Source organism: Falco cherrug, chromosome 7 (genome assembly GCF_023634085.1).
Source record: "Falco cherrug isolate bFalChe1 chromosome 7, bFalChe1.pri, whole genome shotgun sequence".
Taxonomy (NCBI): Eukaryota; Metazoa; Chordata; class Aves; order Falconiformes; family Falconidae; genus Falco; species Falco cherrug.
This window is the reverse complement of record NC_073703.1, coordinates 52,695,147-52,709,175: the sequence shown is the minus strand read 5'-3', so window position 1 is coordinate 52,709,175 and position 14,029 is coordinate 52,695,147. Positions and strand designations below refer to the sequence as shown.

General features: G+C 50.8%; 1 protein-coding gene across 1 annotated transcript; it reads right to left on the bottom strand.

The window, feature by feature from the left end:
• Window positions 1-10,528: 10,528 nt before the first annotated feature.
• ZFP36L1 (ZFP36 ring finger protein like 1) lies at window positions 10,529-14,029 on the bottom strand. Its single transcript, XM_055716819.1, has 2 exons — window positions 13,790-14,029; window positions 10,529-13,042 (listed from the first exon to the last, which is right to left on the bottom strand). Exons 1-2 carry the CDS (start codon window positions 13,844-13,846, stop codon window positions 12,092-12,094), a joined length of 1,008 nt encoding a protein of 335 aa, XP_055572794.1. The 5' UTR covers window positions 13,847-14,029; the 3' UTR covers window positions 10,529-12,091.

Here is a 14,029-nt window from a genome sequence, read left to right as displayed (position 1 = left end):
TCACACTGTCTTCTGTGTTCCGCACACAACAAATTGCTGACAACCCGAAGGGCCAGGCAGCGCCAGGGTTCAAAAACCCAGTTCCTCTATCAAAAACATGTTTGTTTGGGACTCTCTGTTTCTTTTCCTAATCTCAATTTCACTACTTTTATTTTATTTTATTTTATTTAGCCTTTTACAAAGTGGGTAAAAGCAGGACCCAGAACAGCTGTTCAGAACTGAAGTACAATCAATTTCAGGAGCAGTTTTTTTCCTGGTCCCTCATCTAGTACTCCCCCACAGCATTTGGGAAGCACCTGAAATCTAGCACAGCCTGTGAGCTAGGGGCCCTTGGCTGGATTTGAAGGCTCCAGCTCCCACCAGCATTTGTTTCCATGCCCAGATGCTCAGTCCTGAATTGCAGTTTCTTCCTCTTTTCCTCGTTTACTTTATATTGAATATTATGATTTGTTTTACTAACAAACCAAATGATAACATTTCAGGACCAGTTCTCTGTGTTCGAGAGCACTGAAAAGGAGTTTGGACGTTGCCTTTGCCTGGAGCTGGACTAGATTGTACCTTTATAGCATTCAAGTTTCCTGTTTACTTTTCCTATTTCACTTAGATGGACGAGGAGAACAGGCTGCATCCCCAGCCACGCCTCATTGCCAGCTGTTGGGAAAGAGTCATGGCAGCCCTAATTCCACCAGTGGGACCACACAGAATAGACGTGCAAAAATAGAAGTATTTTTATATATTTATATATATAAAATAATCCACACTTCTGCCTGCTCTGGCCTTTTCACAGCTAATCTCTCTATACCAGAAAAAGGGGAATAATGTACTTTTTCAGATTCCCAATTATACCAATTATCATCTTGAACCCCACTCTCTACCAGTTTTTAATGAAGAAAGAGCCTATTTCACTACCTAAATAAATGCTCCAGGACCCAATGGGGAAGTGCAGTGCCTGTGTGTTAATGTGGCAGCAAAATCCCGGCTTGGCAAAGGCACGATCCGTGCCAGCTGCGAGAGCCACACCAGCCTGCGGCCTCAACGGCATTGGAGAGGTTGGGTAGGACAGCGCTTACAGCCCTGCAAGGACATTGGGTTTTTTCCATCCCGCAAAGGAGATGAACTCAGCATACCCTTTGAACTTCTTCAGGCCTTTTAGAAAGTAACTCATTATGAGCTTTTTAGCACATGAAGGATATGAGGTCCTAGCCCTGCAAAGGACAAGGGAGGCAAAGCCAGAGGAGGGCACCTGGCAGGAGCAGAGATTCTCATTTCAGCAGGCTGGAGGAGCTTGGTGGCCTCCCAGCTTGTCTCCTGACATGGTGCCACCAGTCTTTGACTCTCAGTAAAGCTGGTGACCTACAGGGCCAGGAGTCGAGTGGCTTATCTACAGGGGGGAAATTTAAACCCTTTGGTCTAGCCAGAGGGAGAGACAGCATACATGCCCTGCTCTGTGTCTCCTGGGAGGAAGGTGCACGCAGAGAGCCCCCAGACAGCGAGCAGCATGTCACAGCCCTCGGCTCAGGGAGCGGGTGCTAGGCACGGCGGGTGGGAGGCCGGGCTGCAGGCGGGAGGAGGAAGCACCGCTAGGAAGCAAAACCAGCATCTGATCCCAGTTTGCCAGCAGCCTGCTTCTGCCACGTGCTCAGGCCAGCCTTGGTGAACAGGAGCATTCACTCTGCCCCGGCTGTGCCCCACCACCTCCACTTCCAGAGCCCCCTTGGTGGCAGGGTGGCCACGGCGGGCTGCCTGCTCTCCTCTGCCAGAGCCAGCAACGAGGCAGCGGGGGCAAAGGGCCTTCTCTCTCCCACGTGAAGCCAGCAGCCCCACACTGAGGGCTGACCCCCCACAGCGGCACTCCAGCTCAACCCTCCCCAGACAGGCTGCTGCCTCTCACACGCCTTTTGAAGCCCATCTTGTGTTGCCTGCTGCCCACAGTGCTGCAGAGAAAGTACCGAGTGCACTTTGTATCTGAACCAAACCAAAAACCTGGTGTCACACCCGCCGACTTTGCCCGTCTACACCTCACACTCTCCTCTGCTCGCTCTCCTGGGGTGCTCAGGGCTTAATTGCTTGTGGGACATGGGGTTATGGTCTTATCAGCCCGCGTGGTTTTGACTGCTAATCACGTTGCTTGTGATGACATAGTCATACACTGAATAAGAAAAAAATAGTGGAAGAGCAGGTAAAGGTGACCTAATAAGCATACTGTGGGTCAACCATCTTTTTACACCAATTTTGATAAGGCCTCTTATAAAGATTGTTGGAGAAATAAATAGCATGACCCAAAGGGTGAAGTTTTTTATGGACAATAAACCAGCGACACGATAGGAAACAGCGTTACAGATTACCCATCCCTCTGGGCGTCAAGAGTAAGAAGGACACAAGAATCTGCACAGTCCTGTCCAACTTGCTGACAGAAATAAAGTGCAAGTACCATTGCTGGAAAAGTGACTATCTGATATTGCTGGTTGTCCAGTCCATCTACTCCTTATGCGTATTTAGAGTCACAGTTTCTGTTTTTGGCAACTAAAATAGGATTTTTACTGCATCTGCTCTGTCATCTTTCTTTACCACAATTGGAAACCAGATTCTCATTGCTGAAATCCTAACACAGGTCAAAGAGCGATTCATAAATGCAGCCAGCTTGCCTTTCAGCTTCCAGATGCGACAGGTGGTAGAGAAAATATTTTACTTGCCATACACCCAGAGGTGATCCAACATCCCTGAAAGAGGATCATTACTGCTTTCTTTGTCAAGGAGCCTCCTTTTCAGGGCAGAACTTGACTCTAAAATATTAGTGACATGGCGGTCACTGTTGAGGGTCACCGGATGATTCAGTTGGTTTAAATAACTTGACATTTTTATTCAGAACGGTGAAGCAGCACATGGTGAAAGACTTGCTGTAGTTTTCTATACTGACCAACACTAGAAGACCAGGCAAGCTGGTTGTTGATACAAAAGGGAGATGAACATAGTGACAAACGAGAAAGGACTGTTTCTTTTCCCATTGCATGTTTTGCCTGTTGGAAATGAGCTGATCAGGGAGGTCACAGGGCTAAACTCTACAGCTGAATTTTTTAAAGCCAGATAATTTTATGACCGCTGTTAAGCACTGTAATTTATGTAAACCAAGATAATGATAAGTAAGTGGAAACAAATCAACTCATGTTGCAAAGCTTATGTTCCCTGGGGACAGGGATGAGTGTCTCTCCTTCAGGAAGGAAAAGCAAAGGGCAGGAGCTTGGCTTCCTGTGTGCACACTGGTGGAGGCCCTGGGCTGCCCCAGCCTCACAGCAAGGAGACTGCCCAAGGATTGTGGGTGCTGTGGAGCGCAGTGCTAATATCAGAGTTAGATATCATGCATGTGTACATATTCATACATGCAACCCAGTGGGGATAAAGTCCCAAGAGGCAGGCACTCACCACTGCCAGGCTGTGCGAGGGAAGCCAGGACACTCCACAGTAATGGGGCATGGCCCTGGTTGGCAGCACAATGCTGTGACAAGAAGTCAACTCTTGTCCCATTGTATTTCTAATAGAACCAATACAATTTGATATAGTGCTTTTCTCCTATCCTCATCACAGATTAGGCCAGGAAGGTTGAATTTGCCTCCACAAAGAAACAGAGGTAGGGCAGCGTCAGTGAGAGCAGAACCAGGCTGAAAATGAAAGTCCAGGGTGGGTTTAGGACATCCTATTTTTGAGCAGGCACAGGAAGAGAGGAGCAGAATGGTTTGGAAAAGCAGATCCCCTGGGAGCAGGCTGGGGAAGAACACAGCTGGCAGGAAAGCTGCAAGGTGAAACCACATGTGCCGTTCTGCAGGGACCTCACCTGGAAGCTGGGTTCCAGTCTCATTAACCAAAGGGGATGGGACACAAAGTTAATGGCCACAAACCTCTGTAGGAGACATTCAGGTTAATCATTAGGCTACATGTGGAGAGGTTAAAATAGCCTGAGCACTGAAACTCCCTAACAAGGGAATGCTGTGGATGTGTTGGTGCTGGAGACATTCAAAACTATTGCTAGATGACCTCTGTGCCCGAGAGGTACAGGGATTTGGGGATAATGAGATCAATCCCATCATAGCGAAGAGTGAAGGTCTGGATGACTCACTAGAAGTCCTGCCAACCTGGATGACACACTGATAACCCCACAGGCTGCCTGTCTTGGGCCCCCATCATGAGACCGCTGGCCTCCTCCAGCTGCCAGCCCTCAAGTTCTTACAAAATGCTTGCTTTTGAAACAACTGTTCAAATTTTTCGAAAACATCTCCAGTTCTGTTTTCATCCACATTGAAAGTGTTTTTCTGGTCAGAAAAGTGCTGGAAAAGAGGGAAAATATCTTGGTCAGCAGATTCAGCCTATGAATCCGAAGCCACATTCCCTAAACTTAGAGGAAAATTATTTTCTGCCATTCCCCTACCTCTTTTGGCTGGGCACACTCAAGAGGGGGTGCATTAAGTTTGTTCTTGACTTTTCAATCAATGACAAATTTGTAAGTCTAATAATAGGGAAAAGGGGGTTATTTGTAAACAGAGCACAGAAGATCTGAGGCCAAGAGAAAATAAACAGGGAGTCTCTATGCACGTTTTCAGCGTCATCCCTTTTCCAAGCAAAAGTGCCCCTTTCACACCCTGATGTTGGCCTTGAACAAAACCTTTCCTCATTTCTTGTGACTGTAGCTTCTTAGTAAACCAGGAGTTTGTTAGTGCCCAAAAGCTCTTGCAGCATCTCCAGAGCTGTGAAACAGTATATGCTCTCCACGTAGCTGTAATCAAGGTAAATCACGATGGCTCCCACATAAGACTGCTCAAGAAATCTCTTTACAGCAAACACAGCAAGAGTTTCAAGAAATAACTTCATTGGCATTTGTTCCATATTGCTTAATGTCTCCTTAGGGGCTGTGGCTACCATCCCAAACAACATTTCTATGGCTTGCATGGCTACATCCTTTTCCTCTGAATCAACGTTGGCATCTGCTCATCCAGAGTATTCAGGAGAAATATTTGCTGTTGCCTGGAGACCAAGACAGGAGAAAAACTATCAGGAGTCCTAAATTATTTTTGCAGCTCTTTCTCTGATACTGTGCCACTGCCTTGACAATCTCCTTCACTGAGCAGTTGTATATCTAATGGGGTTTTAAAATCTGTGGGATAGGTAGTTATGTTTTCCAAGTGCCCGAAATACCTGTAAAGTCCTCCCAGGCCTACGCGTGAGAGGCATCATGTAGAAGTACAAAGCACATCTACTACGTAGCCCAAGCAGACTCTATCCATCTTGGTCAGCATTGTCATCACTTGCACTTTCAGCCCTCTCTGGGACAGAGGTAAACCCCACAGAGATGGAACAGCTCCACGAAAAAACGTCCAACCAGCTCATTTGCTGACCGGTGGTCTGGTAGTACCGGAGGTACTGCAAACATACCATACCTATGGCTTTGCCTCCGCCCGGCCGGTGCGGCAGGACTTTAAATACACAAAGAAATGCTGAACCCTGAAATGTTTCCACCAACTCCAGTTGTTAAAACCTTTCACATCACACCGACAACCGCTCACATATGTGGGAGATGAAGAAACTTCCTTCCACCCAGAGGTGCAGGAAAACTCTGGAGCTGGCAGTCACATGCTCCACACAGCCTTACAACCCGCAGGATCCTGCATGGAAAAATTTCACTTCCATGTGTTGACTAAGTTAATGTGGTGGGGATAGTGGGCGGACATAAAATGAAACTATGAAAGGAGATTAATTTGCAGCTGGAGCCCAGGCAGGGAAAACTCCAATCCTCTGTTTGCTCAGAAAATGGCAGCTTTGACCAAAACCCAGTCAAAAAGAAGAGGTTAAGGTAACGGTAGTAAAAAAAAAAACCACAACAAAATAAAACAAAACAAAACAAAAAACCAGGGAAAAAAGACGCAGCAAAAGTTAAGCAAAGCCTCTCTGGAAATTAAGATGTGGAATTCATAACATTTGCAGTATAATAAACCCAGCCAAAAGGAGCTCTGTTCTGCCTATGAGGAAACCCGAACCGGCGTCACGCCTGGCAGCAGCCGCCTGCAGCCCCGCTTCCTCCCCGCCTCACTGCAGAGCTGTCTTGCTCGCTGCCCTCGGCTACGTTTAACACGGCGTCTGTTTCCACTCTAACCCCTTCAGTTTGGAGGAGGAGGATATAAATCAGCTGCAGAGCTGCCCAAAGGGCTTAGTCACAGCAGGTATTGGTTTAGGGTGTCTTAGAGGAACTATTTTTTTTTTTCTTTTTGCTGGAAGTATTCTAGGGAATAAGCGTTGGCTTTGTGAGGAACAGGCATTGCTTAACAGGCCAGAGAGTCTCCAAACAAAGGACATTTTACATCACCGGGCAGAATCATCTTCTAATGTTTTGGGCTGAACTTGGCCTCGGGCGTGAAGGCTGTTACACGAGTTCCCGGCAGATGCTTGCAGCATCCCTGCTGAGCCAGTCTCGTTGTCCCTCCCATCTGCGATGGGAGACCCTCTGCGATGGGTGTCACCCCCTCCTCCCAGCTGAACGCCTTCCCAATACTAGCTTTGCTGTTTTCCTCCTGTTTGTGTCTGGTCAATACCCCTCAAACTGCTCCTGCTACAGGCTCCTCCTGACCCTTCTTCTGTGGGGCCCAGGTGAGGAAGGCACCAGTCATTACTCCTAATCTTTTTGCATGTTTTCACTTCACTCTCCATGGTTTTGCCTGTCACCAGAGCGCCTGGTCGCTCATCACACCACCTCCCTGCAGCAGAACTGCCTCCCCAGCCCCACTGTGGGTACAAGACCACACGTTGTTTGCCTGTTGTTACATCGGGCGTGAGGAGCCTCCCTCAAGCACCAGCTCCTCTCTCCCTCCCAGGCAGGTACTGGGGCTGTGCTTTTGGGTCAGTGGCACCCCTGGGCATCACATCTGCAGCCTCCAGCCCCTGCAACACCTCCAGCAGTGGAGCCAGCAGCCTCTTTGCTCACACACTGGCTGCTTCACCCTTCTCCCAAAGCCTCTTTCTCCAGAGCTAGGAGAGGAAGAAAAAAAACCAACCTAGCACATGCAAGGTTTCCCCAACACAGGCCACACAAATTGCAGCAATTAGCAAGTGTAAAGGGCATGCTGTGGTTTTCACACGTACTACTGCATCTTAATACTCATTCATATCCTTGGGCGTAATCATAAGATAGTATCCGGCGGGCTACATTATTGAGACCTTCCCCTCAGTGCTGCTGCTCCTGAACCCCACTGGAAAGACCCAGTCATTAGCCTTCATGCATCCAAACACCATTAGGCAAGTCTTCAGACTCAAGACAGTCTGGCTTCTCTCTCACCCTTGCTATACTGGTGCTATGTGGACTTGATCTCTGGCTCTTGCCCTCTTGCTTGCTCCCCATCTCTTTAGATTGTGACCCCCTCATTTTCTGCCCCACCGCCACCTCCCCTTCACTGTGCAAGGCCTCGTGGAGCCCGATCTTCCCTACGTGATTTGCAACAGCAGCTCCAAGTCCCATTCGCAGACCATTGCCCCCCCTCTGCAGGAGCTATACAGACTGAGAATTCAAACCAGCTTGTTAACAGTCCTCCAAGGCATATTTCTACTATTCTCTGCTTCTCCATGTTCTTTCCTTCTCTGCCTCCCAACTTCATGACTATGCTGATGAGGCAAATGCTGTCAGGATCAGGAACTTGGAGCATTTCAGGGTTCTTTTTAAATGGTATGTTTTGTTACTTGCAATCTGGCACACCATGCCTGTGTGCAAGTGATGCTAAACAAAGGCTGGCCAAAACTAGATAGTAAAGTTCCTACCTGCCTTTAAAAACAACAACAGCAACAACAAAGAAACCCTATTTGACTTTGCAGCCCTCACCTACAAAGAAGTTTGGGACATGAGACAGCCTCTGTTTCCACAGCCCTCTATTGCCAAACTGAGGGTGTTTTGGTACAAAAGCCACACCTAGCCCCTAGCATGGGAGCAGCCAGTACAGTTGCTGGGACACCTACAGCTGCTTTAGGAATTAGGAAGGAGGGAGGCAGCTACCAGAGTGGGATCTGAGCCACCTGGAGCTCTGCAGATCAAAGTCATCGCACTACTCTTTACCAAGAGGCAACTGGCGCAGCCAGCCATGCATGCTGGCTGTAATTTACAAAGACAGCTAGACATGTTGAAGGTGGATAGCACTGAAGTCACCTAACTTCGAAGACAAAAAATAAGTGACTGACCACTAATGCCTGCAGCCCAGATGTATGGACGCAGCCCTTTTACCAGGATCCCACAGCAAGCATCCATGACTGTAACAAAATGTAAGGAGCAGCAGGAGCCACCATAGGTGTCCCCTTGCCCCACAGTGAGAGCTGGAAGTGCAACCTGTGAAGCGTACCAAGGCACATTCTGCCATGCCACCTTACATGGGATGACAGGTATCTCGTCCTTGTGGGTACTGCCCTGGCACACCAGGCACGTCAGGAGCAATTGGGCCCGTGCGCAGGCCAGCCCTTTCTTCTGGCCACGCTGAGAGGCCCATGCACTAAATCAAGGAGCCAGAGCATGGGGGAACTCCCAAGTCAGAGGAATATGTGTCTCAAAACCATCATGCTAGGAAAGGCTATTTACCTTTCTGAGCCTTGGCTAGGCTATTACCGACTATGGTGAACTGCTAGGGGACACAGATGCTGTGCATCTGTTACCAAGGTAACCTAGCACCCGCATGCTAGGGGACACAGCATGGACAACTCATCCACAGTAAATCCAAGGAAGAAGTCCCTCCAGACTAGCTGCTGCCATATACCCAAACTGCAATGAATGCTAATGGTATCGGATCAGGCAAATCCCTGCTTTGCTGGAGGCTCTAGCGTGAGTGCGCTCGCTCGCTCACTCTCTTTCTCATGTGAACTATTACAGAAAGTAAACTTCTGATGCTGCCTGTTCTGCTCTTCTCTATCACCTGCGTGACCTAGCTCAAGGTTAGTTTCAAAAAGCAAAACACTGAGTGACGAGGCATTTATCATTAATAAGCTCACAGAAGAAAAACGGTGCTGGCTTCCCAGAACCAGTGCACTAGAAGGACGAGGGAAGTACAGTACCATGAGTGAAGACCTACTTTTAGCACAGTTTCCCAGTTGTTTGTCATACCAATAGCACCATGCAACTAATACAGCTATTTTCTTCACCAATTATTAACTGGACAAAGACTATTTGTTTGTAGAGCTGCACAGAAAGTCCAGAGAGGAAGCGAGCAGTTTCAAGCTCCACGTGCACACCCTGCGATAGGCTTGGGATCCTCTCCAGATCAGATATGCCTCGCTTTTCAGGGGCTGATGGCTCTGCTTCAGGCAGCAGGGAAGGAGGCAGGCCTGGGTGCTTGCTGCAGATGGGCATGCATCTTCCAGGCAGAAGCCCATCTCTCATGTGGGCCCAACCACCCGTATGCCCAGGGCAGGCAAGGCTGCGGTCAGCAGAAGGTATCTGAAGGCCATTGAGCAGCACTGCGGCTCTGCCTGAGGCTCTGCTGTCAAGGACCAGCATGCTGGTTAAGTCAGCATCTGCCGAGCAGACTCCCCGTACAACTTTTCTTTCCACTGTTCATGGGAACCAGCTTCCACCAGCCAAACTCTTCTTCCACCATCTTTTCTCCACCTAGCTCACCTATATGGCCAGACCGCACAAGAAAGCACGTTAAACAAAGCCAACAGCAGGGAAGGTATGGCGGCAGTGTAAGCCTCGAGGTACCCTGCAGCTTTTTTTTTGGCAGGAACTTTTCCAACATGAATTAGGCAATGTCTCTCCTGAACACTGAGGCATGTCAAGACAGCTGAAGGATCAGTAGTTTGGCATCAATATTCCACCCCCAATTTGGAAGAGAGCTGGAACAGTTCCCAATTAAGAGTGCCAAGCTTGCTCCGGAGAGCTCAAATGGGAAAACACAATGAGCAGCGCTGGCAAAGCATCCCTAAACAAAACCACTGGCTTCAGAAGTTTCTGGGATGGATGGCCGATACCTTCAAGGGGTACAATGGCTTGAATGCAATAGCAGGGTGATCTGTGTGTACACCGAGGCTTTGCTGGGGGTCCATATTCCCCTCCTATGCAAAACACCAAGCAGCGGCTCTGCCAAAGCTGACCCGTACCACATCAACACCCCACTTTAACCTCACTCAAAACACACACAGGCTCTCCTTGAGAGGAAAGGAGCTGTGCGGGAAACACAGGGCACACAAGGAACAATAAGCCAATCCAAGGTTTAAAGCTACACTGATCAGAAAGAAGTTTGCAGGAACAGACCAAGCAACTCAAGATGGGAGGACTCGTAAGAAACAAGAAAGGGTTAAAAGACCACCAGGGTAGGTCACATCAGGTATTTGCTGCCCTTGATCTGCACACCCATGTGCTTGCAGGGCTGACCCCTGGATCAGTGAGGAATGACAGAGGGATGCTTGACCACAAGATGGGCACCTCAAAGGTCAAGAGAAGGGAAGTATCTGTATTTGAGTGGTCATCTAAAACCAGCCCCTCAATTTTTGCAAGTAAAACCAGCTCCACTGTCAGTTTCTTGAAAAAACTCGGGGTTTATTGATTTAAACTGCAAACAGTCATTACAAAAGAGATTCTCTTTTAAATAAACTCACACAAAGAGGAAGAAAAAGCAATGTAGTGAACAGTAACTGGGGGGGGGGAAATAATTACATTCATTATTCTCTTTGTGCCAGTCCCGTTAACCTTGGCAAGGAAAACTCCAAACTTGGAATACAGAAACACAAAGACAAACTGTATTTGGAATGTCTTCAGATAGGCACTTTGAGCCCAAGGCTTCTCCTTGAAGAATCTATAAAAAAAAAAAAAGTCTTCCTTCCGCGCTGTCTCGCAACAGAGCTCAGGTATGTACATTCTAAAGCCCAGGTAGACAAGACCCAGGGGAGGGGAAGAGGAGGAGAAGAGGAAAGGCAAAGAAGCACATTAACTCAATTTGCAGTCCAACATAAAAAAAAGGGGGGGGGGTGGGAAAATTCTAAAATAAATAATCCAAACACAGTTTTTGCATTTTTTAAATTAATTTTTCATTTTTTAAAATAAAATAACCAAAAAAAGTGTAAAGTTACAAAAAATGTCATTGTAGTATAATATATTAAACTGTGGGGAAAAAAAAGGAAAAAGACACTTCACAATCTTAAGATTAATATGGAAGATCATAATTTAAACATAAAAGAATATATTCTATGGATTCATCATCCCGATAAATATGAACAAAATTAACAAAAAAGCATAGGTTTCGGCAATAAATACGTTTTGATAAGTTAAATAAGCTTTTTTATATTGTTGTGCAGTGACAAGCAAAATTTGCTCTCCAATTTCTGAAAAGTTATACAAAATTAAAAACCCAGAAAAAAATAATAAAAAGCTTGGCGTGAGTGCTCTAAGATAGGTCTAAAGTACTCTAGAGCAAAACCATTAAAGCTATGTCTACTGGAACTTTGTTTACACGAACTTGTGTGTGTGTGTGTGTGTGGAATGACTTCTGTTGGCCCCACCCCCTCTATTTCTTTATTTAAGATGTCACATGAATATACGGGGAACTTTTAGCACCAAAATCTAGTCTCTCATAGTCCATCTCGGTTTTGTCTTGTTTTCTTCCTCCCAGTCGAAATCCCACTCATGTTACAACCTTTGTCCGTTCTCAGCTTTTCTTCCCACAGACCTGAGTGGATCCAGGCAAGATTAGTCTTTAAGGGGAGGGGAGAAAGAGGACTGGATGTTAACGCTTCCCCACATGCCTGCAGCCTAGCGGAAACTGGCCAGTGGGAGAGGGCGATGCAGTACGTGGCCAGTGGAGGGAGCTGGGTCCGGACATTTCCTGCACATCTGGAAGTGCAGAGCTGCTGGTGCCCTCTGCAGCTGGAGAGGTAATACAGTCACAGTGAAAGTGTTAAAGGCACTAATTTTGTAAACGTTATTGCTTTTCATTGTAATTTGGCACTTAAGGTTTAAGCCAGTGGGTCTACAGCAGGCAGGTGGACAGGTTAACATCCAGCTTGGACTACTGGGGACAGGGCAGGGGGAGTTCAGCTTAACATTGTAATAAGAGGTGGGGGGGAGCAAGAGGAAAACCCCAGATTAGTCGTCGGAGATGGAGAGTCTGCTGAAGATGGGAAGACGTCTTGAGGTGTCCAGGATAGGGGAATCTGAGCCGCTGTGGCTGCTGCTGGAGCTGCTCAGATAGCCCTCCTGGTCAGAGAGGGAGTCCTGAGGACTGGGCGGCGAGTCAAACATGTTGGGAGACTCAGACATGGGCCTGAACAAAAAGGTGGTGGGGGAGCCCCCGCTGGGCACCTGCACCCCCATGCTGGGGGCAAAGAGACTGACCAGCTCCTGGCTGGAGAAGGTGAAGGGGTTGCTGGCGCAGTCAGGCAAGGTGGGGGAGCCCAGCAGGTCATCAGCGCTCAGCATGGGCGGCGGGGTGATGGAAGTGGGGCTGTCCAGCAGCCCGCTGGCAGCAGTGCTGGGGAAGCCGGCGAAGCTGAAGCTGTGCTGCAGGCGGGGTCTGTCGGTGACGGCGGGCTCCCGGCCCCCCGCCACGGCACGGCGCTCCTCCGCGTTGTGGATGAAGTGGCAGCGCGGGCCGTAGGGGCAGAAGCCGATGGTGTGGAAAGTGCGGCAGAGCTCGGTCTTGTACTTGGGATGGCGAGTGAGGCTCCGCAGCTCATGGATGCCGTGGGCGAACTGGCACTTGTCGCCGTACTTGCAGGCGCCATTCTCCTCGAAGGGGCGGCACAGCTCTGTCTTGTAGCGGCTGGAGTTGACCTGTCCCCCGGGCTGCTTCTGCTGCAGCAGGCGCTCGCCGCCCTCGGAGAAGGAGCGGTCCCGGAAGCGGCTTTCCCGGGGGCCCAGCATGGGAGCCGGCTCCCCTTTCAGGCTGCTGAGGAGCTGGTTCTGGTGGAACTTGGAGTTGGGCAGGGTGACAGAGTGCCTCCTAGGGAAACCCCCGCCGGCCGGGGTACCCACCGCCTTCCTGTCCAGCAGGCACCCACCGACACCCGACGGGCTGTAATTCAACATCTTATTGCTCTGCGGGAAGAAAGCAACGGCCGGTCACTGCCACCGCCTCCGCCGGCGTCCCCATGCAGCCCCGGGAGCCTCCCGCGGCACAGCACGGCGCGGGGAGCGGCGGCGACCGCCCTGCCCCGACGGGCTCCCCCGGCAGCAACATCTGCTTCAGCCCCTTCAGCCGCTTCACCCGAGGGCCCCGGGCCGGCCCACCCCGCCCGCCCCCGCGCACGCAAGTAAAGAACGGAGCCAACCGCGGGGGAGCCGCTGGCCGCGTCCGAAAAGGCTCCGAGGCCGGAGCTCCGTTCCGGGAAAGCTCCCCGGGGAACGGCGGCGAGCGGGAAGGGCGGGCGCCGGCCCCGCCGCTCCCCTCCGCGGCTCCCGCCTAGCCCCCGCCGCCCCCTCCAGCGGGGCCGAGCGAGGGGCGGCCGAGCCCCGCGGGGAGGGAACCCGCCCGCCGGCCCGCCCGGCCCCTCGGCAGCACCGCCGCCCGCCGCGCCGCGCCCAGGCGTGTTACGGCGCGGCGGCCCCGGGGGCAGGGGCAGGGCCCGGCCCCCCCCAGCCGGCGCCCGGGCTCGGCCCGCCGGGAGAGCGGGGCGGCGGGAAGCGCCGGCGGGGGCCCCGCGCCCCGGGACGGCGCAGCCGCGCTCGGTCCCCGCCCTGCGCCCTGCGGCGCTAAACCAGCTCCGGACCAGAACGCCGTGGGGGGGGCGGGGATCCCCGACACGGCCCCCGAAGCCGGCGGCGCGGCCCCGACGGCGCGCTTACCTTGCATAAAACTTCGCTCAGGTCGAAGATGGTGGGCGACACCAGGGCTGTGGACATCTTCGGCGCCGAGGGGGGAAGCGGGTGGGGCAGCGGCACAGAGACACGAGGAGTCGCGGCGTGGGTACGGCACAGCCTCCAGCGCCCCGGCGCGCAGCCGCCCCCCGCCGCTGCTGATGCCGCCACCAGCCCTCCCGGCCGCCGCGCCCGCTCGCCGCTTCCAGCGGGCTCGCGGAAAGCTCA

What these genes read in the sequence shown, in the direction of transcription:
- ZFP36L1 (XM_055716819.1), bottom strand. Translation starts at nt 13,846, where the DNA reads ATGTCCACAGCCCTGGTGTCGCCCACCATCTTCGACCTGAGCGAAGTT. An exon ending in TGAGCGAAGTTTTATGCAAG is followed by an intron (nt 13,043 to 13,789) that starts GTAAGCGCGCCG and finishes TTCTTCCCGCAG; the next exon opens with AGCAATAAGATGTTGAATTA.